The sequence below is a fragment of the Narcine bancroftii genome, chromosome 2 (assembly GCF_036971445.1).
Source record: "Narcine bancroftii isolate sNarBan1 chromosome 2, sNarBan1.hap1, whole genome shotgun sequence".
NCBI classification, from domain to species: Eukaryota; Metazoa; Chordata; class Chondrichthyes; order Torpediniformes; family Narcinidae; genus Narcine; species Narcine bancroftii.
In genome coordinates, this window is record NC_091470.1 from 313567793 (window position 1) to 313583636 (window position 15844).

Sequence of the window (15844 nt, forward strand, 5' to 3'; positions counted from 1 at the left end):
TGCTATTTCCTCTGGAACACTAATTGCTTTTCCACTGAACACACTCATATCCCAAGGGATCAGAGTGTTCTACCTTCAACTGAAAATGAGTGACTTCTGCTGTCCCTTTTCTACTGGTTTTGTCAGGAAATGGTGGGGATATGAGTAGGTTAGAGGTGGTTAATCCCTGATGTGAAATTACGTCATTTGACACCACTGTTCGGACAATGTTCCTTTTCCACTGGACCCTGTGCCAGTAAATTCCCAGTTAATTCCTGGGACAGGGTGGTAATGGAAAAGGGACTTATCTGATTAACAAGTTTATGGCTGTAAATGCTGAATCACCCACATTCTTTAAAATCAAACATGAAGCTCAAAATGCATCAACTTGAATTATTTTTTATGGCCTGTACTTCTGGTAGGAATACTAAAATAATAATTAAGTACAACTTTGAAATCTTCACATATCTCGACCTGGAAGTGACATCTGTTCGCCTCCAAAAACTTTCGGATAAAATGAGGATATCTGAAACAATCAGAAATCCTCAGTTATCTGAAAAATTTTCAGAGCTGAACTCACCTCGCAGGTTGAAAAAAAATTCACACGACATGAAATGAGAACGATGATCATCCTCGTTTCAGGTGACTCTCTCCCTTCTCTCTTTTCATTTCTTCTTTACCTACCCCTATTGGCTTTTCTCTTCAACTCTCCCTCTCAAACTGCGTGCCACTGGCTCCCAGCCTCAAGCAGTCAGAAGAAACCCTTGTCCTGGTGTCATCAAGGAGTGTGGCCTCCCGGGCAGGAGCAGGGACCTCAGTGGAGAGGTGTCAGTGATCGTCAGCGGCAGTTGGGAGGGGGAGTGGGTGCAGGCGAAGACTGGGTCTGTGTTGAGCTCCAACATCGAGAACCAGGACGCGAAGCTGGAACAGCCCCTCCTGGAATGCGCCCACAGGGAGACTGGAACCTGCCAACTTGACAAGGAGTGTTCACCTGGCCCAGGAAGCCTCCCCAGAGATCAGTGGCAGTGGTGGGGATTGGCAATGGCAATTGGGAGGTCTCTGTGATCAGTGGTAGCCAGCATTTTTTTTAAAAAGTGAGAATTAAATGTTATGTTTAATGCTTAAAAAGCCTTCCCTTGTTGTTTGTTGTTGTTTAAACATTGATACAAGTGATTTGTTATTGCTACTGGGCTATTTTTTTTTAAATGACCAGTTCTGTGAAAAAACATTTATCCAACATAGACCCGGTCCCGAATATTTTGGATAATCGGAGTTGTACTGTATTGTTCTCAAATTACAACCAATTGAAATGATCTGGTATGTTGTATACAGCAGCGATTATCAATTTTATTAATTTCATTCTTTCATATGTGAGATAATTGATGCCGTTCTTCCTTAAAACCCTGCCATTCAATGCAAAGTAGAACCTCATTCAAATATGCATAATTGGTTACTTGTGAGAATGCAACTGGGGACAAGCAGTCAGTACTACTCTTTATTAAACTCTAAATACTTCAACTTTTCTCCTCCTCCTGGGACTGAAGCAGCCATTTTTTTTGCATGGTCCACAAATTCCAATTATTTTAGCTTAGCAAGGCACTCTGATGCAAGTCACCACAGCGGAAACTGACAACACAAACTAAACTTGCACCCACTCAATGTGCATGAACTATACAATTGCTTTTAAAGATTTGCAAGTCTTCAGATTAACAGAAAGGAATAAATGATATTTTCATGGTAGAAATTGATAAAATTAAAAATGTTCACGTATATTTGAAAATCTACTGTTTCATAGTCAATGTGAATCAATGATATAACCCTCAATGTGATCTTTCCAATCAGACATCACATCATATATTGCTTCTTTTTATTTTTTTCTTTTGAATCAATTTTTCCCAATTATGCTTCACTCTGAAGTCCCTGTTTTGCAAGTTCTACTTCATTAGGAAAGTTATACTCACTCAATATCTAATACCATGGAAGGATTAGATTGCTCTTTATTCAGCTCATCATCATAGAAAAGAACTTTTTTGCTGCTGACCACAACGTACTGCAATTAACAAAGAAGGTTCAATGTTACACAAAATAAAATTGAATCAAGCATTTGCAATCTCATCTTTTCCATCAAAATCACCCTCTTCAGCAGCATTGTCTGAATACCTGACCACAAAACGTCTGATCAGAATGTCTAACTACAAGGAAAAAAAAGCTGGCTGATTTCATAAATAACAGTAATTTTGTTGCTGCAAATAGAGACAGGAATTAGTAGCCAGAAAAATAAAAATTGAAATTGTTTTCTAACCGCAGCATCCAAAACAAGATAGAAAAACAGAAACTAAAAGAATTAAGTAAAACATGATGAAGAGAACAGAACTGGCAGTTAAAAATGATCATTATAAAATATTTACAAAGAGTATAAGAAATGCGTTATAATTCGAAATAACAGTTGAAGAATGTTTTTTGTTCATTTGTGGAATGTGGGCATCACTGGTTAGCTTTGTTAACATGGCAAACTATTTTTGAGGTGATGATTGATAGTTGAGGTGATGGTTGATAGTTGAGGGAAGGAGAGTACTTGATCTGTAGTTCTTCTGAATGGAAGATTATGGCTGATCCAGTCCTTTCAAGTTAATGATGACCCCCACCCCCCAGGATATTGACACAAGGGGAGTCAATGACAGTCAAGATTTGGTGGTTAGATCCCCTTTTGGTGCTGATGGCCATTGCCTGGCACTTTTGTGGTGTTAACCAACTTGTCACTTATCGTCCCACATCCATACATAATAGAGTTTGGATTGGCCAAACTTCCTTAACATAAGAGCTACATAGGATAAATTTTCAGGCGTTGAGAGCCGCAAGACATCAAAAAAATATTACATTCACGCTTTTAAACTTACATGCACATTTCTTTACAAAGAAAATTATATACAAGAAATACATCTATGTAATAATATTTATTCATTTATGTAGCTTTGAAACTGCTCATTTGTATTAGTTTCAAGAATTAAAAAGTACTCGCTAAGTTCCTGTGTCCTTCAAGATGTCGAGAGCTTGGATGGGTGGGCAGGTGGCTGGCACTCAGTGGTAAGTCTGCGTTTGAGGCATCAAGAGCTCTGGTGAGCAGGCTGACAGGCCCTAGGCAAGATTCTGTGGCTGGGGCATTAGGAGTTCAGATGGGCGGGTGCATGGCTCAGACCAAGGCAAGAGTCAAGGCATCAGGAGATCCTGAGGGCAGGCAGCCGGGGCCTGAGGAAGTGACAACATTTGGTGTGTCAGGAGCTCAGATGGGCAGGCAGCCAGGAGCCAAAAGTAAAAGGGTCGACTTTTATATCGTGTTAATTATTATATGATAATACATCAAATATTTTTTAAATCGCAAGCCATGCCCATTAAAGCGACCATTGTGAGCACCGGCACATGATTCCTGTCTCAACCAACATATTTATGCGAGCCGCACATTATTTGTCAAAGAGCCGCGTGTGGCTCGCGAGCTGCAGTTTGGCCACCCTTTATTTGATAAGGAGCTGTGAATGGAATTAAACATTGCGCAATCACAAAAGGACATCACAAGCATTGACCATGTGATTCAAGGATTGATGAAGCAGAAGATCATTGGACTGCAACTTGCCTAGTTGGAAGATATACTGTTCCTCAAGCTTTCATCATGACCTATTATAACAGTGCATCTTAGAGTAGGATGGAGAATTAAAATTACAGGAAATAAAGCTCAGGCTCATCCCCATAAAGCAGTTATTTTCAATTATCGAATATTGGGAAACAACACAGTCAAGATCCAGTATGCAAAAATGGATTAAATGCAAGTGACAAGGGAAGGGATGAGGGCCGAATACTAGGTTTAGGGCTAGGGAAGGGGTTAGGATATAGTGAAAGGGAGAAGTGAACATCCTGATTCAATGTCTGAAGATCACAAAAAGCTATCTTCCCTTTAAGCAGCATATAAGTTTGTGTTGAAAAAAAAAAAGCAAAATGTACATCATAGACATGCATATTAATTTTATGTAGTGATGTCAAAAAAAAGCATTGCATAACATCACTATTCATGTCTGGTGGATGAAATTATCAGATAAAAGCTAAATTGCCCAAAATGTTTATTCTTAGCTCTCTTTCCACAGATGCTACCTCACCTACTGCCTAATTTCAAGCAGAAATACAGATTTCCAGCATCTGTTGTTTTTTGCTTTCACTAAATTAAGTAACGTCTATATTCTCAGAGTTTAAAAATTTTAATATACATGTCAACAGAAAAGTGCTGATATTTAATGACAAACTACAGTGGTACATTACCTGCCTTTTCCATCCATACCGCTTGATATTTGTCCGGTTTGGTACTGATAACCAGCCCTCCATCCTGGTTTCTAATTTCGAAAAATCATTTAGAATATAGTGAATAAGAGATTGGACAGAAATTGTGACAGTCTAGGTAAACAATATCACCACTGGAAGTCAATATAAATAAACAATATATCTAGTGAACTCTGCCATTATTCAAGCTACTGATAACATCTTTTTACTAATAGGAAACATCAAAAAGTATAATGGACTTCATTGAACCTTGTTTAAAAAAGATGTAAGCAGGTATTCCTATTCCTTGATCAAAAGTCCAGAGTTTACATTTAAAACAGTTAGACAAAATTATAAGAATATGAATATGCTTTGGATTTTTTGGAGAGCAAGCCCTCCCTTACTCTGTTGCAGATGGAGATCTGAAGGTTTGTTACTAAGGAAATGCCTTTCTTAAATGAATCCAACAGTGAAACAAGTTGTTATTAATATAGGTTTTTTTTATAACCATCTGATGAAATGGTTTACATTGTCCACTCCGCAATACTGAAAATGCCAGTTTGGTGATGGATACCAAAATACTGTTCCCAACCTAAATGAAATTGTACTCTTATTACCCTCAGTAAATTACATTGTTCTCTTTTTATCCCTCCAAGCAGTATTCAACATGCAGAAATACCTACAAAATCATTAGTTAAGGAAAAACATTAGATGGTGATCAGAAGATAGGTTCTAAACCAATGTTTGACCTCACACATGAAACATGAAAGGCCTGAAATCATTTTGAATGCAGTCCTTCTTGATTACATTCTGTGGTGCAAATTTTTTATGGCGAGTCTATCCTAGACATATAGTCTGACATATTGTGTGAAAGGTACGATTCTGTGACAATGAATAAGCGTCACTGATGCTCAACGAATCTGAGGAAGAGCACTCCAAACATCAGCAGAGTCTTTGGCAGATTGACACTGCCCTTGATTGCAGAAGTCAATTTCAGGTGGCAGAGACAGTTTTAATTATGTTAAATTGACAAGCAGTTTGTTAAAAACAGGTGGCCTACAACTTGAGAAAACAGAGTTGAGCATATTACAGGTGTACACCACTTTACGAAATGAGCATTCCTACGGAACCCTTCGTAAGCCGAAATGGGGAAGAAGCGATTACCATTAATTTCCAGGGGAAAATGTTTTGAGCATTCCCAGTCCTAAAAAATAACCCAACAAATCATACCAAATAACATATAGCATATAGTAATAGCAGGAATGATATGATAAAAACACAGCCTATATAAAGTAGAAAAAATGTACGAACAGTGTAGTTTCACCTACCAGAATAAGGCAGAAAGTGAGTTTTCACCACCCCACTGGCCGCGCGCTGACCGCCCCGCTAGCCGCTTTTTCAATAAAGCGAACACAGCTTTCTTTGTAAAAGCGAATTTTCATAATTTGAGTATTCGTAAAGTGGGGTATACCTTTACCTATCTGTGAATCTAAACTAGACTCCCAGTAGCCAATCATTGCAATTCCCTTCACAATTCCCACATAGAAATATCTGCCTCATTCATTACCAGGATGAGGCCAAACATAAGCCTGAGGAAGAACACTTTCACATTTCATCTGAACAACTATAGTTACTGCATGAAAAGTTTTTTTTAAACTTTAGGTTTAAAACCTCTATATGGTTCCACTGTTTCTATCTCTTCTTTCCCGATTACAGTTCCTACTTTTCCCTCTATCCTTAATACCATCTTAGTAATCTCTCCCTCAATTATCTCTCGACCTCTTCCACTTCTGTCCAATACCCTGTCACCTCTTAGCCCCTTTTCAGGTGCCTCCACTCAAAATACTTGTTATCAACCCTTCCTACTTTAGTCTCAATAAAGGACCCCAAACAGTAATCTCTACCCATGGACGCTACCTGGCCTGTTGAGTTCATCCATCTTCTCATTGTTTGCTCAAACAATCTGCAGTCTGCTTAATTTCCCAGATTGGATAAATTTGTCAGATTCCCTTCTCTTCAAGGAGCCAGATGCATTTAAATTAATTTAAAACTCCAATTCCTTCAGTCACCAGAGGTGACAGCCCAGTATATTGTTCTCCGAAGCAACACACAACCACTTGGGAACAAACATTTAGCCAGCAGAGCACCCAGGTCATGCCCCCCTCCCCCCCGCAGCAGCTGTTTGAATAAAGTTTCAATAAAGATGTGTTCAATGAAATGGCAGCACCCAGATGTAGACCCGGCCGATGCCGTTTGCTGCTGGGGCAACACTCCTAATCTCTGCCTAGTAAGAGTCTTTATCTTTAATAGTATATTATTAATTATATTAGTAAGGCTTTATCTGTAAAATTGGGGGAGGGGGTTAATTATGACAGCTGCACAGTTCGTGTAGTGCAGGGGTCCCCAAATTTTTTAGATCATTGACCCCTTCATGGAATCCTTGATCCCTCATGGACGCCAAGGCATGGAATCCCCACCCCCACCAAAGGGGGATGGGGGGGCGTGCTACCAAAAGTACAAAGAACACACACTTCTTTCTACTTTGCTCCATCCATCCTCCCATTCTCTCTCAACTTATTAAAAAGCCAAAGCCAAATACAACATGGTGGCCACCAAGGCCGGCCATTATGAGAGGTTGGCCACCACTGCCATTAGCACAATTTTCCATAGATTCACCCATGCTTTCCCACACAAAATTTGGACAAATGCAAACTAAAAATGTATAATACTCATTTACAACGGCTCAGAATTATGGCCTTAATTCATATTGATTCAATGCAATTCAAAAGATGATAAACTTATAATCTTCAGCCAAATGAAAAATAGTTATATTCAATTTAATAAAATTATAATAATTTCACCTTAAATATCATGTGCCATCTAAACTATTTCAGAGTTAGCTGTATAGCATGGAGAAAAGTCCTTCAGCCCTTTTTTCCACGCTTACCAAATTTCCAATTTGACCTTGTCCCATTTACCTCTAACCTTTTCTGATTTGTGTAGATGTCCTTAAAATGTCATAATTGCACCTTCATCTAACACTTCCTACAGCAAATCTTCCATGTGACAAAGTTGCCCCTCAGAACCCTTTGAAATCTTTTTCTCCATTCACCTTAAACGTGCCTTCTCGTTTTAGATTCTCCTACCCTGTGACGAATCACCATATCTATGCCCCTCATAACTTTATAAACCTTTTTAAGGTCAAACCTCTGCATCCTACACTCCAGGGAAAGACACTCTAGTCCTACCAACATCCTTGCAAATTTATTTTACATCTTTTCCAGTTCAATGACATTCATCCAAAAGCAAATTTCAAAATATGCCCTTACCAACGTCTTGTGCAGTTGTAACGTGATGTCCTAACTCCTGCACTCAACACCCTGACAAATGAAGGCAAGTATGCCTTCTTAACCACAACCTACCAATGCTTTCAGATATCTATTAGTTCATCGTTTGAGCACCTAGGTCTATGCTCTACAACAGTCCAAAGACTTAAATGTATATTGCCTTGCCCTCCCTCAGCTTGATTTAACAAAATGCAATACCTTACGCTTAATTAAATTCCACCTGCTATCCCTCAATACACTGATGAATTGCTTAGAATCCCTTTGTAATGTTAGATAACTTTCTTCAATGTCCTTGCTATACACACTTGCTAACCATAATACCTGCATTCTCATCCAAATTGATTATATTAATGATTAACAAAGTGGATCTAACATCAATCCTTGAGGTGCACTGCTTGTCACAAACCTCCAGACTGAAAAATAACCCTCCACCCTAACTCTGAAACCTACTGTCAAGATGACAGAGTATTTTTAATTGAACTACTGGAATAAAATATCAAATAGTAAGAAAATGTCAAGAGAGTGGTGGCATGAAAGGCAAGGTCGAGGAACTCTATCTGTTCTGTGGGGAGGGTGGGGGTGAGAGCAGAATTCCGAAAGACAGTGGAAATGTGGGAGATGATCCTATGGACCACAATGGAGGAGAAGCCACATTGCTCAAAAAGGAAGACATTTCAGATATCTTGAAATGGAAGACCTCACTTTGTTAGAAGATGCAGCTAAGGGAAAGAAACTGGAAGAAGGGGATTGTATCCTTTCAGGATTAGATGAGAGGAGGTGAAGTTGAGGTAACTATGAAAGTCAGTGGGTTTGCAGTTAATGTCAGTACATTGCCTGCCTCCTGAGAGGGAAAGGAGAGGTTACTAGTAAAGTTGATAAAATAGACAAGGTGGGCAGCATGGATGGTGAAGCAATTAGCACAACATCTTTACAGTGCCAGCAGAGTGGACCGAACCTGGGTTCAAATCCCATGCTGTCGTTAAGAAGTTTGTATGTTCTCCCCATGTCTGCATTGGTTTTCTCCAGGGGCTCCAGTTTCCTCCCACCCTTCCAAAAAAGAACCAGGGTGTATGTTAATGGGATATAAATAGGTCGGCATGGACTTGTAGGGCCCAATTGGCCTGTTTCAGGGCTGTATGTCTCAAAAATGTTTTTTAATTCTGCACGGTGCAGAAAGCAGACCCAGTGCAGTCATCAATGTAATAGAGTAAAAGTTGGTTGATAGTGCTAAGGTAGGTTCAGAACAAAGCCAACAAAAAAAAAAACAGGCTTAACTGGGGCTCGTCCAAGCGCCTGTGGCTACGCCTTTGATTAGAAGGAAATAGGAAGTTATTATGGATAAGAACAAGTTCCACCAGGCAAATGAGAGTGTTAGTGGAGGAAAACCGATCAGAATGATAATTCAGGAAGAAGCAGAGGGCTTTGAGACTTTCTTGAAGGAGATAGAGGAAGAGAGAGACTGGACAGACATGGTGAAGATGAAACTGCAGACCAGGGAATCTGAAGAGGAAAATTTTAAATGAGAAAGATTATGTCTTACCATTTAAAAATTGAAACTCTAATGGTTCACAAACCAATGCTTAGAAATGACAAAAATATTTTAATTGGAATAAATACAGCAGAATATTAAACAAGTTCATGTTCATGGAGAGCAATAGAATGTCTGTCACAAGCATACTGAAATAAATTAATCTGGATATAACTCTAACATGAAGGAAAAATTTTAGCAGCAAATAAACTGGTATGGGTGGGTGGTAGGTGGACAATCAACAGAAGATCCAAAAAAATATACCATGCCAGTATCCGTTCGACAAAGGTGGTAGTTTTCACGAGTAAAGAATCCGTGACAGAAACAATATCTTTGGGGAGCTGGGATATTATAGCTGCACACCGCAATGGAGGAAAACATAGCTTAAATGCTGGAATATGAAATTTCATTTTAAAAAAGATTCTGGAGGACAGCTTAGACCAGAACATCCTTCCTGTGTAATCTCACAAGTCTTAGCATGAAAAGTCTTCGCATTTGCCCACAAATGTACTCTTTCCAATCTATAAGCAACTTGTCTTATAATTTGGAAATCAAAAACACATGGACACTAGAAATCTAAAGTACTGACAGAAAATGTTGGAAATACTCAGGTCAGGCTGCTTCTGTGAGAAGAGTTAATGGGAGAAGAGTTGACGTTTCAGTCACAATCATTCTGCCAAAACTTCAACCTGACTTTTAGTGTTTTCAAAATATTGCAATATTAGGAGGTTCAAGTTAAAATAGACAAACTGCAGGCAATGGAGTAGTAAAAAGATAGAGCAATCACAGTAGTTCAGAAAACAGTTAACATGCTTGCTGCATTCAATTTTCATAATCTTAAAATTTGGTGTTTTAATAATTTAAAAGACAGTATCCTATGTGTAGATTGATCTGAAACTGCTTTGTACCCTCACAAACATACAGTTTTATGGGGAATTCCAAAATAGCAACGATACATAAATTCCAATTTTGCTTTACAACACTTCGGCAATGTGAAGAGATCATTTTAATGATGCCTAATGAAATAGCTAAAATCTTTAATCGTTTGAGCACTAGGTTGAAATGCATAACTTTATGATGGACCATGCACTTGGTTGGCAAATATTAACCTAATCTAAAAGTTCTATCATTTGTAGCCTCAAATGGCTAATTTAAAAATATAGCACGGTATTTTTCTGTATCTTAATTTTTTTGTTAAATTGTTAAACCAATCTCATGATTAAGTCTGCGATTCACCCATTTTTATTATAGATCAGTAGAATGCTGTCCTTTAAACATCAAAAACAATTTAATCCAATATAGATACAGTCAGATTTCTAATGCCAACTCACAAGCAGAAAGTGCAAATAGAAAAAGGCATTCAATTACTCACTTTAGAAAGATAAGACATGTGCAGTAAAAGGACCACCTAACTAGGTGCAAAAAATAAAAGACATTTCCATAAAATAAATTTAAACATCATAAAGTTTGTTAAAAGTATGCCACATTTCAATCCTGATATCTCTTAAAATAAATGTCCTTTGATGAATGCTAAATATGATAAATAAGAAAATTGGTAGCACCAGTGTGGTAAGATGTGTATTTGAAATCACAAATACTACTACCCTTTCAAAGATTTTCAGATAATGCATAAAATTATCTCTGGAAATTCTGTAAGTAAAATATGGCTAAAGCACATTCCTTTTAGGCCAAACCAGCATTTTAAATTCAGAAAGATAATCCATTATGTGCCACAGTGACATCAGTTATGAGCGCAAACGTTAAATCAAAGCTACAGTTTTTCCTTTAATGAGATCAGATTATGTAAAAAAAATTCCCTTTAAATTTTGTGTTTTGGATATTTGTATCATTTTCTGCTTAGCTCAAATTAAATAATCGCCAGGGACAAAAAGAACTGCATGTCAAATCGCTAGGCCAATCACTTTCTCTGAACTTGATTAGCCCAACTGCTTAACGAACAATGAACAGTATAAAAGAATCTGGCCTCAAAATTCCTTGGAGCATAAGTTTCATATAAGAGGGATTCAGGCTAGGTTATATATACAGGTCGAGTACCCCTTATCCGAAATGGATGGGATTTGAATTTACGAACATTTTTAAAAATTCACTCATTCACTCAGACTTAAAGATACATGCATTCACATTACAATGTTGAAATTTTTGGACCCAAAAAAAAAGCGGGGGGGGGTCCCCGAATTATCTAGGGGTCAAACTTTTGAGAACCTGCGTCATTCAAGGCGTCAGAAGCTCAGGTAACTTCATGGTCCGGGCTACAGGGATTCAGGGTTGGGAGGCCAGCAGGGCAAGGATCCGCAGCTGGGAGTTAGGTTGGGCGGACATCGAGGCGACGATCCACAGTTGGGAGCTTAAAAGGATGGGCTTCAAGACGAGAATCTGCCGTCAGGAATTTAGATGGGAGGGCATCGGGGCGGGGATCCACGGGAGTTTGGATGGGCGAAAAGGAGGGGCAATGGTCCACAGTCGTGAGCTCGGTTAGGAGAGAAGTGGGGGCAAGGATCCGCAGTCGGGAGTTCTGATGGGTGGACGCCGGGATGAGGATCCGCGGTCAGGAGTTTGGATGGGCAGGCGCCAGGGCGAAGATCTATGGTCGGGAGTTCTGATGGGAGGCAAGGACCCATAGTCGGGAGTTCAGATGGGCGGGTGCCGGGGCGAGGATCTGCGGTCGGGAGTTCGGATGGATAGGCGCCAGGGTGAGGGTTCCCAGTCGGGAGTTCAGATGGGCAGGAAGCAGGGGCGAGGATATACTGTTGGAGAATTGGAAGCTCAGCTGGGCGGACAGCCACGGCCAAAAATGGGGGGCAGGGGGGTCGGCTTTTACACGGGTCATTAAAAAAAACCACCTAATTTTCGGCCGGGGTTGGGGCGGGGGGTCAACTATTACATAGTTTTGACAATTACACGATTATATATGGGGTATTTACATATGCACAAATTAACTGAAGTAGACATACATTGAAAAATCTACACTCAATAATGGACAATTTACGTCTGCTATATCCCATTCTCCGATTGGGATTTCTGAACTCTGAATTACTTCTGAATTTCTTCTGAATTACGTATTACCTTATTACCATGGACGAAAAAAGTTTTGGATTTTGGATAAGGGGTACTCAAACTGTAATCTATTAAACAGTAGGTGTAGCAGAATAAGCCTAGACTCTGGAAATCATTGAGAAAGTTTATCGGACATTGGATTCAGATTGGAAATGGGATTGACCAAGACCATGAGCGTTAAAAAGCTAAAGATGCAGTGCGTCTATAATGTATGGGACAAAGAAACATTTTGTTTTAATTTATTTGCCTCTGTGCTCCACATTTTAAATTTGTAATCAAACAATTCACATGTGATTAAAGTGCACATTCCAGATTTTATTAAAGGTTTTTTAAATATATTTGGTTTACCATGCAGATGTTACATGACTCCCCTCATTTCAGGGCATCTCAATGTTTGGGACATTTGGCTTTGCAGACTCAGCTATATGTAACCTTTTTGATGCAGACAATTAAAGCCAGGTATTATCCACCTTTCGAATGCTTCACCTAGCTGTGTGACTGCATCGAAGGTGGAATGGGGGAATCTGAACTTACCTGGCTTTAATCCACCAACATAGGTAGTGTCAGAAGTGGATCATATTGATGCGGGGGCCAGTCTAAAAGGGACTACCTATGTTGCTGGGTCGAAATGGGAAAGGAAGATGGCGCCATCCAGAAAAGGTTCATAGTCATAGATGCACAGCAAGTAGAGCAAGTAACTCTACCAGGCGCATGCGAATGTCGGCACCGCCTGTGTGAATCAGATTCGGTGGGCCTGGACTCAAGGGTTCGCAATGATATGTAGCTTTTATTAACACACAACAGTTTGTATGAAAGTGTGGGAGAATGTTAACGGGAATAAAACACACATGCACACAATTTATAAAAGAGCTTGGGAAAACACTACAGGGATAAAACAAACACACAACTTATAAATGAGCATGGGAAAATGTTAAACTGTACACAATTAATAAAAGCTATGTGTGATTGCAAATCCTTTTGTCCAGACTCACCAAATCGGATTCTTTTCTCAACACAACATCACACCAGGCACTGACACTGCTGTGCTACACGTCCTGCCTCTTTTGCTTTGTGAAGATAGCTTGCTGTGTCAAAGGACTCATTGACCCATGTTTTCTTCTGTTCTATGTGAACAAGCAAGCTGGCTTCCAGAGATAGGTCATGAATATGGTAATAATGTGGCTTTTCAGTGTAAAAAGGGTATTTCATCGCTTCATTGGTGCGGGTATAAGAAAGATAGTCATTGCTCAAACCTTAGAATAACCAAAATCAACTATTTGGAACATTGTTAAGAAGAGCGCACTGGTGAGCTCAGTTATTGCAAAGGGCCTGGAAGATCTCCACTGCTGATGACGTTAGAATTTTCATCATAATGAAGAAAAATCCCCAAATGCCTGTCCAACAGATCAGAAACACTTTTCAAGAGGCAGATGTGGATCTGACAATGGCTACTGTCTGTAGAAGACTTCATTAACAGAAATACAGAGGCTACCCTGCAAGTTGCAAACCACTAGTTAACCACAGAAATAGGGTGGCCAGATTACTGTTTGCCAAGAAGTATTTAAAAGAGCCTGCAGAATTCTGGAAAATGGTCTTGTGGACAAATGAGACCAAGTATGGAGTTTTAAAGGATCTGCCCAAGATCCAAAGCGTAGCACCTCATCTGTGAAACATGGTGGTGGGGGTGATATGGCCAAGGCATCTGTACCCGCCACAGGTAATGTGGCATTTATCTTCACTGCTATCTGCTCAAGTTCGAGCAAATGCCTCCAAACTCATTGGACGGCACTTCATCCTACACCAAGACAATGATCCCAAAGATACTGCTAAAGCAATAAAGGAGTTTTTCAAAGCTAACAATTGGAAAATTATTGAATGGCCAAGTCAGTCACCTGATCTAAATCCAATTGAGAATGCCTTCCACATGCTGAAGAGAAAACTTTATGCGATAAGACCTGGAAACAAGCAGGAGTTGAAGATGGCTGCAGTAGAGGCCTGGCAGAGCATCACCATCACCAGAGAAGATACTCATCACCTGGTGATTTCTTTGAATCACAGACTTCATTGCATGCAAAGGGGATATGGAACAAAGTACTAAACATGACTACTTTAATATACATACCATTGTTATGTCACAAATGTTATGGTGCCTTGAAATGAGAGGATGATGTATAAAAAGTATTGTAATTTATACATGGTCAAATTAAAATGTACCCTTTAATAAAATCTGGAATGTGCACTTTAATGACATGCAAATTGTTGATTACAAATTTAAAACTGTGGAGCACAGGGACAAATAAAGGGGAAAAATTATCTTTCTCCCAATCTGCCAGAACCTGTCCAGAATCCAGAGAATTTTGGTAAATGACCAACACATCAACTATAACTCCCACCATTTCCCTCAGTACCCTGGGATGCATCCCATCAGTACCAGGGGATTTGTCCACTTTCAGTGTCATTAATTTGTAGTGCAAAAGGACTTGGGAGTGCTTGTGCATGAATCGCAATATGGTGGGTTGCTGGTACAATAGGTTATTAAGAAGGCAAATAGAATGTTGGTCTTCATTGCTAGAGGAATTGAATTCAAGAGCAGGGAGGTCATACTGCAAGTGTACAAGGAACTGGTGAGGCCGGACCTGGAGTACTCTGCACAGTTCTGGTCTCCATATTTGAGGAAGGGTATACTGGCCTTGGAGGTAGTCCAGAGGAGGTTCACCAGGTTGATCCTGGAGATTAGGGGGTTGACCCACGAGGAGAAACTAAATCGTCTGGGATTATACTCACTTGAATTCAGAAGAATGAAAGGAGATCTTATAGAAACATATAAAATTATTAAAGGAATAGATAAGATAGAGACAGGAAAATTATTTTCACTGGTAGGTGAGAACAAAACTTGGGGAACACTGCGTCATGATTCAAGGGAGTAGAGAGAAGTGAATCTGTGAATTCCCTACCCAGGGAAGCAGTTGAGGCTACTTCATTAAACATATTTAAGGTTCAGTTAGATAGATTTTTACATAAAAAAGGAATTAAGGCATATGGGGAAAGACAGGTAGGTGGAGTTGAGTCAATGATCAGATCAGCCAAGATCTTATTGAATGGCAGAGCATGCTCAATGGGCTGGATGTCCTACTTCCGCTCCAACTTCTTATGTTCTCCCAAACATTATGGAGGGCACTCTATATCCTACCTAGATATCCACAACCCACATTCCCCAGAAAAACTCCAGGTAGGGAAAGACACTTCAACTCAGTTATGTATCTTTATCTTTGCTATATAAAGTACGCTGTGTGACTTGCTGAGTTTCTCCAGCATTATGTTTTTACTACAATCACTGCATCTGCAGACTTTCGTGTTTCTCTCAACACTAAGAAGTGCTTCAGTTTGAGACTAGTACAAATTGAGGGCATAATGGGTGGCAAAATTTCACTCAATGGCAAATTTGTTCTCTTTGACATCATGGCACATACTGAGTAAACTCCATACATATTACATATATAATACATGTATCCATCATAAACAAGGATCAGTCAGAACAAAACTCAAATCTACTACTCACGCACGTGTTTTGCAAATGCCAAGTTAAGTATAAACTATGAGGAAAAAGTGTTTT

At 39.5% G+C, this 15844-nt stretch overlaps 1 protein-coding gene across 4 annotated transcripts in view; it reads right to left on the reverse strand.

The window, feature by feature from the left end:
- Positions 1–15844, reverse strand: part of rock1 (Rho-associated, coiled-coil containing protein kinase 1) — a 130152-nt gene that overhangs the window by 11451 nt on the left and 102857 nt on the right. For all 4 annotated transcript variants that reach the window (XM_069921690.1, XM_069921688.1, XM_069921689.1 and 1 more), the window contains 2 exons: positions 4285–4355; positions 1941–2029 (listed from right to left, as the gene is read on the reverse strand). In XM_069921690.1, coding sequence (XP_069777791.1) covers positions 1941–2029; positions 4285–4355 — 160 coding nt within the window. The remainder of the gene's footprint in view (positions 1–1940; positions 2030–4284; positions 4356–15844) is intronic.